General features: G+C 47.5%; 1 protein-coding gene across 5 annotated transcripts in view; it reads right to left on the bottom strand.

Moving 5' to 3' along the window:
- Positions 1 to 15156, bottom strand: part of LOC106596021 (serine/threonine-protein kinase B-raf) — a 65532-nt gene that overhangs the window by 7490 nt on the left and 42886 nt on the right. For 4 of the 5 annotated variants that reach the window (XM_045700329.1, XM_045700330.1, XM_045700331.1 and 1 more), the window contains 6 exons: positions 13105 to 13144; positions 7438 to 7574; positions 6837 to 7039; positions 5769 to 5945; positions 1931 to 1977; positions 751 to 869 (listed from right to left, as the gene is read on the bottom strand). In XM_045700329.1, coding sequence (XP_045556285.1) covers positions 751 to 869; positions 1931 to 1977; positions 5769 to 5945; positions 6837 to 7039; positions 7438 to 7574; positions 13105 to 13144 — 723 coding nt within the window. Of the gene's footprint in view, positions 1 to 750; positions 870 to 1930; positions 1978 to 5768; positions 5946 to 6836; positions 7040 to 7437; positions 7575 to 12640; positions 12756 to 13096; positions 13145 to 15156 lie in introns of all 5 variants that reach the window. The other variant, XM_045700333.1, reaches the window with a different exon arrangement.

Raw genomic sequence — 15156 nt, forward strand, 5'->3', positions numbered from 1 at the left:
TACCAGATACACAGCCACACTGGCAGGGTTGGGCTCAATTCCAGTCAAGTCAGGAAGTACACTGACAATTGCAATTCTCGTCCAGGAGGAACATTTGGAATTAGAATTGTTTTGGTTTACTTCCTGAATTGACTTGAACCCTGGGTCTCAAAAGTATTGTCCTTGTTCCTGCCATCATCGCCTCCCTCTCAAACCGCACTGGAGGACAAGATTTGAGGTACCTCCCCCCAGACCATTTCCTCCAATGAGTTGAGGTACCTCCCCCCAGACCATTTCCTCCAATGAGTTGAGGTACCCCCCCAGACCCTCTCCTCCAATGAGTTTTGAGATGGAGGCCAGAAGAGAGGTGGTAAGGAACTGAGGAAAGACTAATTGTGTCAGAGCTCATGTCACATTCAGACTGATGCATTTATTCACTGTTTTCCTAAAAACAACTGATATCTGATCCTTTCAGAGCAGCTCTGATAACGTACATCACATTCTAATAATGTAGAATAATGTGGTTAGAGGGTTGGGCCAGTAACCGGAAGGTTGCTGGATCGAATTCCCCGAGCTGACAAGGTAAAGAAATCTGTCATTCTGCCCCCGAGCAAGGCAGAAGAGTTTGTGGGTTAAATGCGGAAGACATATTTCAGTTGAATACATTTAGTTGGACAACTGACTAGGTATCCCCCTTTCCCTAGATTGAATTCTCTTGCTAGTTGTTTAGTCTATTCAGGTTCTCCTCTTTATCCCTGCAGTATCACTCACCATCCACAGGATGGAGCCAGAGAGCTGTTCAAACTGGTGGGAGCCGCTCCAGCGTGACTTCACTGTGGCCAGGCCGAAGTCTCCTATCTTCACCGTCAGGTCCTCGTGTAAGAAGATGTCTGGGAGGAGAGGGGTTAAGGAAAAGAGAGAGAGGGGAGCTAGCTCCGTCTGGGGGGAGGGGAGCTAGCTCTCCGTCTGGGGGGAGGGGAGCTAGCTCTCCGTCTGGGGGGAGAGGGGAGCTAGCTCTCGTCTGGGGGGAGAGGGGAGCTAGCTCCGTCTGGGGCGAGGAGGGGAGCTAGCTCCGTCTGGGGGAGGAGAGAGGGGAGCTAGCTCCGTCTGGGGGAGGGGGGAGCTAGCTCCGTCTGGGGGGAGGAGGGAGCTAGCTCCGTCTGGGGGAGGAGAGGGGGAGCTAGCTCCGTCTGGGGGAGAGAGGGGAGCTAGCTCCGTCTGGGGGGGAGAGAGGGGAGCTAGCTCCGTCTGGGGGAGAGAGGGGGAGCTAGCTCCGTCTGGGGGAGGAGAGGGGGAGCTAGCTCCGTCTGGGGGGAGGGAGAGGGGAGCTAGCTCCGTCTGGGGGGAGGAGAGGGGGAGCTAGCTCCGTCTGGGGGGAGGGAAGGGGAGCTAGCTCCGTCTGGGGGGGAGAGAGAGGGGGAGCTAGCTCCGTCTGGGGGGAGGAGAGAGGGGAGCTAGCTCCGTCTGGGGGGGAGAGAGAGGGGAGCTAGCTCCGTCTGGGGGGAGAGAGAGGGAGCTAGCTCCGTCTGGGGGGAGGAGAGAGGGGAGCTAGCTCCGTCTGGGGGGAGGAGAGAGGGGGAGCTAGCTCCGTCTGGGGGGAGGAGAGAGGGGAGCTAGCTCCGTCTGGGGGGAGAGAGAACCATGGATGTATCGGCTGGTGGCTGTCCATGCCAATTCATCAACTAACACCCTTGTCTTTGTCTCACCTAGTTCACCTGAAGACGGCTGCACTAACAGGAAGTCCCTCTGGATAACAGCGTCCTGCTAAATGACTCTACAACGTAAAAACAGATCTGAACACAGGACTATATCGTATCAACGACTTGTGATCAGGTGACACAGCAGAGAGAGGTGATTATGACGGCCTCCCTTATAGGTGGGTCAAAGGTCAAACAAGACTGTGAAAGGTGCCTGTTGGAACAGGTGAAAGGTCAGGGGTCAGAGAGGATACTGTTGCTCTTCAGGTCTCTGTGGATGATGGATTTGGCGTGCAGATAACTAGGGAGGAAAAACCACAAGAATCCCAGGATAGTTAGTACCGTAAATTCTGGACTATAAGCCGCAACTTTTTTCCCCACGCTTTGAACCTCGCGGCTTAAAACAATGACGCGGTTAATATATGGATTTTTCCAGCTTTCAAATTTTTTTTCTCCAAAAAAAACACATTCTGTGACGTGCTCATTTTTTTGGCGGCATGAAGCTTTCATCAGACCAATGAAATTGCCGAACGGGTTAAGGTCAAACAACTTTTTTGTTTACTGTTAAATTTGTTTACTGTTGTTTACTGATTAAATCGAGCGCTCTCAAACTTCCCATCATTCTGATTACGGTAGTCATTTTGTCACCCTCATCATGGCAAAGACACGGAGAAATGCATATGATGCAGCTTTCAAGTTGAAGGCGATTGATCTGGCTGTTGGAAAAGGAAATAGAGCTGCTGCACGGGAGCTTGGTCTTAATGAGTCGATGATAAGACGTTGGAAACAGCAGCGTGAGGAATTGACTCAGTGCAAAAAGACAACCAAATCTTACTGCTAATTTTTAATTTTTGTTACAAGCCGTGTTTCGTTAAAGCCTATTTATTTTTGTTACAAGCCGTGTTTCGTTAAAGCCTGTATAAAGTTCATTTGTTTCAATGTACCGGTAGGCACCTGCGGCTTATAGACATTCAGTGGGTGCGGCTTATATTCAGGTGCGCTTAATAGTCCGGAAATTACGGTAATCAATAAACAGTACACATGTTTACAGTCCCAGGTTAGTTAGTAATCAAACGTTTACAGTCCCAGTTAGTTAGTATCATAACATGTTTACAGCCCAGGTTAGTTAGTAATCAATAAACACTGGTACACCAGTCTGTCCATGTTAAGACTCTCCTAACCTCCACTGTACCAGTCTGTCCATGTTAAGACTCTCCTAACCTCCACTGTACCAGTCAGTCCATGTTAAGACTCTCCTAACCTCCACTGTACCAGTCAGTCCATGTTAAGACTCTCCTAACCTCCACTGTACCAGTCTGTCCATGTTAAGACTGTCCTAACCTCCACTGTACCAGTCTGTCCATGTTAAGCCTCTCCTAACCTCCACCGTACCCAGTCTGTCCATGTTAAGACTCTCCTAACCTCCACTGTACCAGTCAGTCCATGTTAAGACTCTCCTAACCTCCACTGTACCAGTCTGTCCATGTTAAGACTCTCCTAACCTCCACTGTACCAGTCAGTCCATGTTAAGACTCTCCTAACCTCCACTGTACCAGTCTGTCCATGTTAAGACTCTCCTAACCTCCACTGTACCAGTCTGTCCATGTTAAGACTCTCCTAACCTCCACTGTACCAGTCTGTCCATGTTAAGACTGTCCTAACCTCCACTGTACCAGTCTGTCCATGTTAAGACTCCCAACCTCCACTGTACCAGTCTGTCCATGTTAAGACTCTCCTAACCTCCACTGTACCAGTCTGTCCATGTTAAGACTCTCCTAACCTCCACTGTACCAGTCTGTCCATGTTAAGACTCTCCTAACCTCCACTGTACCAGTCTGTCCATGTTAAGACCCTCCTAACCTCCACTGTACCAGTCTGTCCATGTTAAGCCTCTCCTAACCTCCACTGTACCAGTCTGTCCATGTTAAGACTCTCCTAACCTCCACTGTACCAGTCTGTCCATGTTAAGACTCTCCTAACCTCCACTGTCCCAGTCAGTCCATGTTAAGCCTCTCCTAACCTCCACTGTACCAGTCAGTCCATGTTAAGACTCTCCTAACCTCCACTGTACCAGTCAGTCCATGTTAAGCCTCTCCTAACCTCCACTGTACCAGTCTGTCCATGTTAAGACTCTCCTAACCTCCACTGACCCAGTCAGTCCATGTTAAGACTCTCCTAACCTCCACTGTACCAGTCAGTCCATGTTAAGACTCTCCTAACCTCCACTGTACCAGTCTGTCCATGTTAAGACTCTCCTAACCTCCACTGTACCAGTCTGTCCATGTTAAGACTCTCCTAACCTCCACTGTACCAGTCTGTCCATGTTAAGACTCCCAACCTCCACTGTACCAGTCTGTCCATGTTAAGACTCTCCTAACCTCCACTGTACCAGTCTGTCCATGTTAAGCCTCTCCTAACCTCCACTGTACCAGTCTGTCCATGTTAAGACTCTCCTAACCTCCACTGTACCAGTCTGTCCATGTTAAGACTCTCCTAACCTCCACTGTACCAGTCTGTCCATGTTAAGACTCTCCTAACCTCCACTGTCCCAGTCAGTCCATGTTAAGCCTCTCCTAACCTCCACTGTACCAGTCTGTCCATGTTAAGACTCTCCTAACCTCCACTGTACCAGTCTGTCCATGTTAAGACTCTCCTAACCTCCACTGTACCAGTCTGTCCATGTTAAGACTAACCTCCACTGTACCAGTCTGTCCATGTTAAGACTCTCCTAACCTCCACTGTACCAGTCAGTCCATGTTAAGACCCTCCTAACCTCCACTGTCCCAGTCTGTCCATGTTAAGACTCTAACCTCCACTGTACCAGTCTGTCCATGTTAAGACTCTCCTAACCTCCACTGTACCAGTCTGTCCATGTTAAGACTCTCCTAACCTCCACTGTACCAGTCAGTCCATGTTAAGACTAACCTCCACTGTACCAGTCTGTCCATGTTAAGACTCTCCTAACCTCCACTGTACCAGTCTGTCCATGTTAAGACTCTCCTAACCTCCACTGTACCAGTCAGTCCATGTTAAGACTCTCCTAACCTCCACTGTACCAGTCTGTCCATGTTAAGACTCTCCTAACCTCCACTGTACCAGTCTGTCCATGTTAAGACTCTCCTAACCTCCACTGTACCAGTCAGTCCATGTTAAGACTCTCCTAACCTCCACTGTACCAGTCTGTCCATGTTAAGCCTCTCCTAACCTCCACTGTACCAGTCTGTCCATGTTAAGACTCTCCTAACCTCCACTGTACCAGTCAGTCCATGTTAAGACTCTCCTAACCTCCACTGTACCAGTCTGTCCATGTTAAGCCTCTCCTAACCTCCACTGTACCAGTCTGTCCATGTTAAGACTCTCCTAACCTCCACTGTACCAGTCTGTCCATGTTAAGCCTCTCCTAACCTCCACTGTACCAGTCTGTCCATGTTAAGACTCTCCTAACCTCCACTGTACCAGTCTGTCCATGTTAAGCCTCTCCTAACCTCCACCGACCCAGTCAGTCCATGTTAAGCCTCTCCTAACCTCCACTGTACCAGTCAGTCCATGTTAAGCCTCTCCTAACCTCCACTGTACCAGTCTGTCCATGTTAAGACTCTCCTAACCTCCACTGTACCAGTCAGTCCATGTTAAGACTCTCCTAACCTCCACTGTACCAGTCTGTCCATGTTAAGACTCTCCTAACCTCCACTGTACCAGTCTGTCCATGTTAAGACTCTCCTAACCTCCACTGTACCAGTCTGTCCATGTTAAGACTCTCCTAACCTCCACTGTACCAGTCTGTCCATGTTAAGACTCTCCTAACCTCCACCGACCCAGTCTGTCCATGTTAAGACTCTCCTAACCTCCACTGTACCAGTCAGTCCATGTTAAGCCTCTCCTAACCTCCACTGTACCAGTCTGTCCATGTTAAGACTCTCCTAACCTCCACCGACCCAGTCTGTCCATGTTAAGACTCTCCTAACCTCCACTGTACCAGTCAGTCCATGTTAAGATGCATCCCAAATAGCAGCCTATTCCCTATGGTCTGAGACTAGTTCTGGGAACAGGGTGCTAGTCGGGGTGCATCCCGTGTGTTGTGGATTAACTCACTCCATGCCCTGTGCCGTCTGCCGGGCGATGTCTATGAGCTTGATCATCTCAAACTTGGTCTCTATGATGTGTAGGTGGTGGTAGAGGGAGGAGCCCTCACACCACTGGGTCACGATGGCCAGCTGAGGCTTGGTGGTGTAACCCATGAACAACAGGATGTTGACGTGACGCGTCTTCCTGTTAGGGAACAGGGGGAGGACATCAAAACCACTGAGAAGGAGCTTTCAGCTCTCCATCCGGCATGTTATTTCATGGCAAAAACAGAAGCCCCGTTTACACATGACAAAAACAGAAGCCCCGTTTACACATGACAAAAACAGAAGCCCCGTTTACACATGGCAAAAACGGAAGCCCCGTTTACACATGGCAAAAACAGAAGCCCCGTTTACACATGGCAAAAACAGAAGCCCCGTTTACACATGACAAAAACAGAAGCCCCGTTTACACATGACAAAAACAGAAGCCCCGTTTACACATGACAAAAACAGAAGCCCCGTTTACACATGACAAAAACAGAAGCCCCGTTTACACATGACAAAAACAGAAGCCCCGTTTACACATGACAAAAACAGAAGCCCCGTTTACACATGACAAAAACAGAAGCCCCGTTTACACATGGCAAAAACAGAAGCCCCGTTTACACATGACAAAAACAGAAGCCCCGTTTACACATGACAAAAACAGAAGCCCCGTTTACACATGACAAAAACAGAAGCCCCTTTACACATGACAAAAACAGAAGCCCCGTTTACACATGACAAAACGGAAGCCCCGTTTACACATGACAAAAACAGAAGCCCCGTTTACACATGACAAAAACAGAAGCCCCGTTTACACATGGCAAAAACAGAAGCCCCGTTTACACATGACAAAAACAGAAGCCCCGTTTACACATGACAAAACAGAAGCCCCGTTATTTCATGACAAAACAGAAGCCCCGTTTACACTATACTTGTCGGTTAGACTGTATATCCCAACACACCTAAGACCTGGAAGGTAGCAGTTAATTACCTCAACATCTGCAGTAAAACTAGTATTCTACATGACTTAACCGTTAATGCGTCTTACCGGAGGACTCCCACTTCGTTCTTAAAGGCCTGTAGCTGCTGTGGGGTGGGAGCTGTAACGTTCAGCATCTTTACCGCCACGTCGCCGTGCCACTTGCCCTTGAAAACGGTTCCAAAGGATCCAGATCCTATCCTCTGACCCAGGGTGATCTGACCTTCTGGGATCTCCCAGTCGTCACTAGAGTCCCGTCTGCCCAGGGTTTTCTACGGAGGGGGGGACACACACACAGAGACGGTTTACTTCCTGCTTTACAACAGAGCCGGTGCAGTCTTAAAGTGGCGGCGCACGGTTGAAGGGCTCTGTGCATTTCACCACACTAATGTGTTTTTTTTTTACTAGGTCTTTCTCCATCTGAATAGCTGGGCATTTATAGCCATCTTGCCAATTCCTAGTGTCATTGTTTGGCATCTCCATCTTATTGTAAACTTATTGATCCTGCTTTGTGATACACCAATCAGCTCTAAGAAGGTCTGTGTTACTTATACACCAATCAGCTCTAAGAAGGTCTGTGTTACTTATACACCAATCAGCTCTAAGAAGGTCTGTGTTATACACCAATCAGCTCTAAGAAGGTCTGTGTTTTGTAGCGGTCGCGTCTCACCATCTTATTGCGGTCGTCAGACGAGGACGATGACTTCCTCTCTCTCTGTGGACACGGAGACTTCTGAGGAGCCTTCACATTGGTCAATGAGCCAGGCAGCGAGGCCGGAGGCGTGGCCGACAGCCCTGCAGTCGACCCTAATTGGAAGTAGGAGAGGGAGGGAGGGGTTAGGGAGGGAGGGAGGGAGGGGGGGGTAGGGTGGAGGAGGAAAACAAAACAAAAGATGAGGATGAGAAGAAACGGAGGGCCAACAGAAGGCAGTAGGAGGAGGAAGAGGAGGAAGACAGGGATTGAGTGACAAGAGAAGGGATATGTCCAGTCCCAAACTGACCCCTAGACCCTATGCCCTAGGATCGACCCCTAGACCCTATGAGGTCGATAATAGGGTCAACCATAGGGTCTAGGGGTCAACCATAGGGCAGGGTTTCCCAATGGGCGATTTTATTTGGCCCCCAAAATGTTCAGATCAAAAATATTTTGTATAAATTGTATTAATAATTTTTCATTAAATTAGACAAAAAGAGAGTGTAAAATCATCAGAAAATGAGTTCAGTGATTTTAAATTTAGGAAATCTGTCCAACTATTCCAACACATAAATAGAGACTGACGTGATCGTATCCCAATGTAATCAAGGTTTGAAATGATTCTGTTTTTCCTGAAATATTATATTTCTCTGTTTGGGATACTTGCAGTCAATTTGCAGCGATACAAATGATTTATAACTATGTTCCAGAAACCATTTACCATCCTCTCAAGGATGGTAAACAAATTGGACCCACTGCTGAATGTAATTGGGGATCCTTGGCGTAGGGTCTAGGGGTCAGTTTGGGATTGGGCCATAGAGGGAGTAGGGTCTAGGGGTCAGTTTGGGATTGGGCCATAGAGTGGGTTTCAGAGAACAGGAGGGTTGAGGGGAGTCAGTGTTGTGTCCTGGGGGTGTTGGAGGTAGGGGGGGTGTCACAGTGGGAGGTGGTACTGATGTTAACAGAACTGATGACTTCTACTCTTGTGGCTAGAGCACAGCACTCTTCTCCTAACCCGTCAAATTCTCCCCAACGGGCCACGTCAAATTCTGCCCAACGTGCCACGTCAAATTCTGCCCAGCGTGCCACGTCAAATTCTGCCCAGCGTGCCACGTCAAATTCTGCCCAGCGTGCCACGTCAAATTCTGCCCAGCGTGCCACGTCAAATTCTGCCCAGCGTGCCACGTCAAATTCTGCCCAGCGTGCCACGTCAAATTCTGCCCAGCGTGCCACGTCAAATTCTGCCCAGCGTGCCACGTCAAATTCTGCCCAACGTGCCACGTCAAATTCTTCATCTAGCCACAACCGTAGAAGCCATTAGTTCAGAGGAAACCATCAGTGTCACCAGTGTGTGAAGGAGAGGGTGTTGCTGGGATAGGGTGGTGTGGTGCCTGGTGCAGTAGGGAACTCTGGGTAATGTTGTACTTTAACTGCATCCTCTACTTTATAACCAATACGTCTCAATGTGGCTTCCAACATTACATTAAAAAGACAAAAACCTACTCACACTGGAAGGTAGGGAATACACTACACCGTCAACTACAGTCAGCCAATACACTACACCGTCAACTACAGTCAGCCAATACACTACACCGTCAACTACAGTCAGCCAATGAATACATTACACCGTCAACTACAGTCAGCCAATGAATACATTACACCGTCAACTAGTCAGCCAATGAATACATTACACCGTCAACTAGTCAGCCAATGACTACACTACACCGTCAACTACAGTCAGCCAATGACTACACTACACCGTCAACTACAGTCAGCCAGTCAATACATTACACCGTCAACTACAGTCAGCCAGTCAATACATTACACCGTCAACTACAGTCAGTCAGTCAATACATTACACCGTCAACTACAGTCAGCCAGTCAATACATTACACCGTCAACTACAGTCAGCCAATGAATACATTACACCGTCAACTACAGTCAGCCAATGAATACATTACACCGTCAACTACAGTCAGCCAATGAATACACTACACCGTCAACTACAGTCAGCCAATGAATACACTACACCGTCAACTACAGTCAGCCAATGACTACACTACACCGTCAACTACAGTCAGCCAATGACTACACTACACCGTCAACTACAGTCAGCCAATGACTACACTACACCGTCAACTACAGTCAGCCAATGACTACACTACCCCGTCAACTACAGTCAGCCAATGACTACACTACCCCGTCAACTACAGTCAGCCAATGACTACACTACACCGTCAACTACAGTCAGCCAATGACTACACTACCCCGTCAACTACAGTCAGCCAATGACTACACTACCCCGTCAACTACAGTCAGCCAATACATTCCACTACACCGTCAACTACAGTCATCCAATACATTCCACCGTCAACTACAGTCAGCCAATACATTCCACCGTCAACTACAGTCAGCCAATACATTCCACCGTCAACTACAGTCAGCCAATACATTCCACCGTCAACTACAGTCAGCCAATACATTCCACCGTCAACTACAGTCAGCCAATACATTACACCGTCAACTAGTCAGCCAATGAATACATTACACCGTCAACTACAGTCAGCCAATGACTACACTACACCGTCAACTACAGTCAGCCAATGACTACACTACACCGTCAACTACAGTCAGCCAATGACTACACTACACCGTCAACTACAGTCAGCCAATGACTACACTACCCCGTCAACTACAGTCAGCCAATACATTCCACCGTCAACTACAGTCAGCCAATACATTCCACCGTCAACTAGTCAGCCAATACATTCCACCGTCAACTACAGTCAGCCAATACATTCCACCGTCAACTACAGTCAGCCAATACATTACACCGTCAACTACAGTCAGCCAATACACTACACCGTCAACTACAGTCAGCCAATACACTACACCGTCAACTACAGTCAGCCAATACATTCCACCGTCAACTACAGTCAGCCAATACATTCCACCGTCAACTACAGTCAGCCAATACATTCCACCGTCAACTACAGTCAGCCAATACATTCCACCGTCAACTACAGTCAGCCAATACATTCCACCGTCAACTACAGTCAGCCAATACATTCCACCGTCAACTACAGTCAGCCAATACATTACAGCGTCAACTACAGTCAGCCAATACATTACAGCGTCAACTACAGTCAGCCAACACATTCCACCGTCAACTACAGTCAGCCAATACATTCCACCGTCAACTACAGTCAGCCAATACATTCCACCGCCAACTACAGTCAGCCAATACATTCCACCGTCAACTACAGTCAGCCAATACATTACAGCGTCAACTACAGTCAGCCAATACATTACAGCGTCAACTACAGTCAGCCAATACATTACAGCGTCAACTACAGTCAGCCAATACATTACAGCGTCAACTACAGTCAGCCAATACATTACAGCGTCAACTACAGTCAGCCAATACATTACACCGCCAACTACAGTCAGCCAACACATTACACCGTCAACTACAGTCAGCCAACACATTCCACCGTCAACTACAGTCAGCCAATACATTACACCGTCAACTAGTCAGCCAATGAATACATTACACCGTCAACTACAGTCAGCCAATGACTACACTACACCGTCAACTACAGTCAGCCAATGACTACACTACACCGTCAACTACAGTCAGCCAATGACTACACTACACCGTCAACTACAGTCAGCCAATGACTACACTACCCCGTCAACTACAGTCAGCCAATACATTCCACCGTCAACTACAGTCAGCCAATACATTCCACCGTCAACTAGTCAGCCAATACATTCCACCGTCAACTACAGTCAGCCAATACATTACACCGTCAACTACTGTCAGCCAATACATTACACCGTCAACTACAGTCAGCCAATACATTCCACCGTCAACTACAGTCAGCCAATACATTCCACCGTCAACTACAGTCAGCCAATACATTCCACCGTCAACTACAGTCAGCCAATACACTACACCGTCAACTACAGTCGGCCAATACACTACACCGTCAACTACAGTCAGCCAATACATTCCACCGTCAACTACAGTCAGCCAATACATTCCACCGTCAACTACAGTCAGCCAATACATTCCACCGTCAACTACAGTCAGCCAATACATTCCACCGTCAACTACAGTCAGCCAATACATTCCACCGTCAACTACAGTCAGCCAATACATTACAGCGTCAACTACAGTCAGCCAATACATTACAGCGTCAACTACAGTCAGCCAACACATTCCACCGTCAACTACAGTCAGCCAATACATTCCACCGTCAACTACAGTCAGCCAATACATTCCACCGTCAACTACAGTCAGCCAATACATTCCACCGTCAACTACAGTCAGCCAATACATTACAGCGTCAACTACAGTCAGCCAATACATTACAGCGTCAACTACAGTCAGCCAATACATTACAGCGTCAACTACAGTCAGCCAATACACTACAGCGTCAACTACAGTCAGCCAATACATTACAGCGTCAACTACAGTCAGCCAATACATTACAGCGTCAACTACAGTCAGCCAATACATTACACCGCCAACTACAGTCAGCCAATACATTACACCGTCAACTACAGTCAGCCAACACATTCCACCGTCAACTACAGTCAGCCAATACATTACACCGCCAACTACAGTCAGCCAATACATTACACCGTCAAGTGGTATGTCAGTTCTGAGGAGGTTTATAAAATGTTCTTTACATCTATACTGTACTCTCCTATTCCGTGATCAGAGCCCGGATCCAAAGCATCTCAGACTAGGATCTGGTTTCCCTTCTAGATCATAATGAATGAGACTATATGGACAGATCCTAGATGCACAGTCCTACTCAGAGATGCCTTGTGGACACAGGCCCTGAACACAAAAACCCTCCCATATGAGAGTTTTGGAAGCAGAGGGGGAGGGGGGGGGGACGGAAGGACGACGACGGGTAGTGACAGTGTGAGGGATCATGGTAGTGAGAGAAAACGTAAGGAAAGAGGGTGAAGAGTGAAACACAGATGGACAGTGGGAGGGCCAAAACACAGGTGGTGGGTGAGGACACACACACACACACACACACCACAATACACACACGCCACAATATACACACACCACAATACACACACACCACAATACACACACACACACACACACACACCACAATACACACACAGAGGCACACCACAGAAGCCTAGCTACCTCGGTACACAGGCTCGGACTCAAAATCAAAGACTATGTCATTGGGGTAGGAGTATAGGAGGGGGCTTGAGGTCCGTGTTCGGTGCTTCCTCAAGCAGCGGGCGGGTGGGTGGGTCTGCAAGGGGGGGCTGCAAGGGGGGAAGAGAGAGACACAGCAGGATCACTGGCCCTGAAGACCAGCTACTGGGCCCACCTGACCCTACTTCTCTATGGTACCTACTGTAGGCCTGATCCAAAATGGACGCCTAGTCACTGTACTGTGCTCTACTTTTGGCCAGAGCCCAATGAGTGCCAATGAGGAGAATGCATGAATCTGTAGAAATAGAATTCTGACTGGACAAAATGAGCTTCAAGGGCCTTGTAAAACAAGAGAGAAAGAGAACACAGATGCAGGATGTGGGGGACGGGGCGACGGGACGGGGACTTGTTGATTGAATTACTGATGATGATGATAACTTCCTTACCTCCTTCTGACCTCTGTAAACCTTGGTCTCGAATCAAGTCCTGAAAGAGAGAGAGAGGAAATAACAGAGAATCACAATACTGTGAAGACAGCTGGGCATCTAGATTCCAGACAAACGCTACAAGCTGGGTTATATCTTGGTAACTGGTATAACAGTGGAACTGACAGCGTTTTAACTGCTTTGCAGATATGAAAACAGACAAATCATATTAGTAAAAAAATATATCAAAAATTCCCAGTTTATGCTTACAAAACCAACTTTATAAAGAGGTTTTAAAAACAGGTTACATTTGACTCAAAATGTTATGACGTACACTAAAGGCATTGATGGCAGAACAGATGGATGTAGTTCAATGCACGATTTATATAATAAACCAATACATGTCTTGGTGGTCCAGAAAATATTGCTATCATGTTGTAAATCACAGCGGACATGGTACCATTCAGAATGCACTGTCTCAGTTTCAATGGCTCAATATTTTGGACAAAAAAAAAATAAAGGACGAATGCAACTAAGGCTGGGAATGACAATATAATCAAACTAGCAAGGCCTAATGATCACAAGTCAGCAATAACGTGGCTAATAGGCTAGCGTATCTATTTATGTAGCAAGCTAAAAACACGGAGCCTAACATTAGCTAGCGAGCTAGCTGCTAGGAGGATGTCATGTCATTGGAGAAGTGGGTGACTTTTCCTCCATCTTGTTTTTTCCGGTGGCTACACACAGTTAGAGATGCAGGTGTCATTGGGTAAAAGCTAGCAAGAACTAGAACGGCTTTAAACAGTTAGCATATCTCTCGCATTCGTAAATTCAGAGCGAAGAATAACTGATGAACTTAACGCGCAACACCTGCTGAATATGACCGGGGTCAGTAAACGTAGGCAAAGTAATAGTTAGTCAAGAGCGCTCTAGATAGCATGTAAACGGCTCTGCTAGAGCGCTCTAGATAGCATGTAAACGGCTCTGCTAGAGCGCTCTAGATAACAGGTAAACGGCTCAGCTAGAGCGCTCTAGATAACAGGTAAACGGCTCAGCTAGAGCATTCTAGATAGCGTGTAAACGGCTCTGCTAGAGCGCTCTAGATAGCGTGTAAACGGCTCAGCTAGAGCGCTCTAGATAGCATGTAAGCGCCTCCGCTAGAGCGCTCTAGATAGCATGTAAACGGCTCCGCTAGAGCGCTCTAGATAGCGTGTAAACGGCTCCGCTAGAGCGCTCTAGATAGCGTGTAAACGGCTCCGCTAGAGCGCTCTAGATAGCGTGTAAACGGCTCCGCTAGAGCGCTCTAGATAGCATGTAAACGGCTCCGCTAGAGCGCTCTAGATAGCATGTAAACGGCTCTGCTAGAGCGCTCTAGATAGCATGTAAACGGCTCTGCTGGAGCGCTCTAGATAACATGTAAACGGCTCTGCTAGAGCGCTCTAGATAGCATGTAAACGGCTCTGCTGGAGCGCTCTAGATAACATGTAAACACCTCTGCTAGGCGGAGTCAGGTTGTCAGAGTAAGGTGTTACTAATTTATGTCTGGAAGTAGCTAGCTAGCTAACAAGGTAGCCAACATTTGACAGTTGGCTTGTGTGCTTGGCTGGGACAAGCATGCATTGTTGGCAGGCAAACTGCAGAAATACGAGGAGGCTACAATTCCTCCATCGATTACCAGTGCAATTTTGACAGACAAAATTAGGTGAAAAAGTTTCAGAGGGTTTATTTAATGTTACTTTGGTAGATCATCTTTCTCTGGCTAGCATTAGCTGTTGATGATGTATATAACTGAAGGAGAGAGACACTGCCTTGTCATGGTTGTTTGATCAACAGGACTGTAATGTTCCCAAATGTAAGAAATATTTGCAGAAATCCATTCAGGTGTATTTTGTGGCTTTTGGTGAATGTGTTCTATTGATCTAAAGTCGCTCTGTTGCTACTTCCTGTTAACACACAGTCCAGTTCATAGTGAATGATGACAGGTCCTACTGCCTGTAAACACACAGTCCAGTTCATAGTGAATGATGACAGGTCCTACTTCCTGTAAACACACAGTCCAGTTCATAGTGAATG

Source organism: Salmo salar, chromosome ssa17 (assembly GCF_905237065.1).
Source record: "Salmo salar chromosome ssa17, Ssal_v3.1, whole genome shotgun sequence".
NCBI classification, from domain to species: Eukaryota; Metazoa; Chordata; class Actinopteri; order Salmoniformes; family Salmonidae; genus Salmo; species Salmo salar.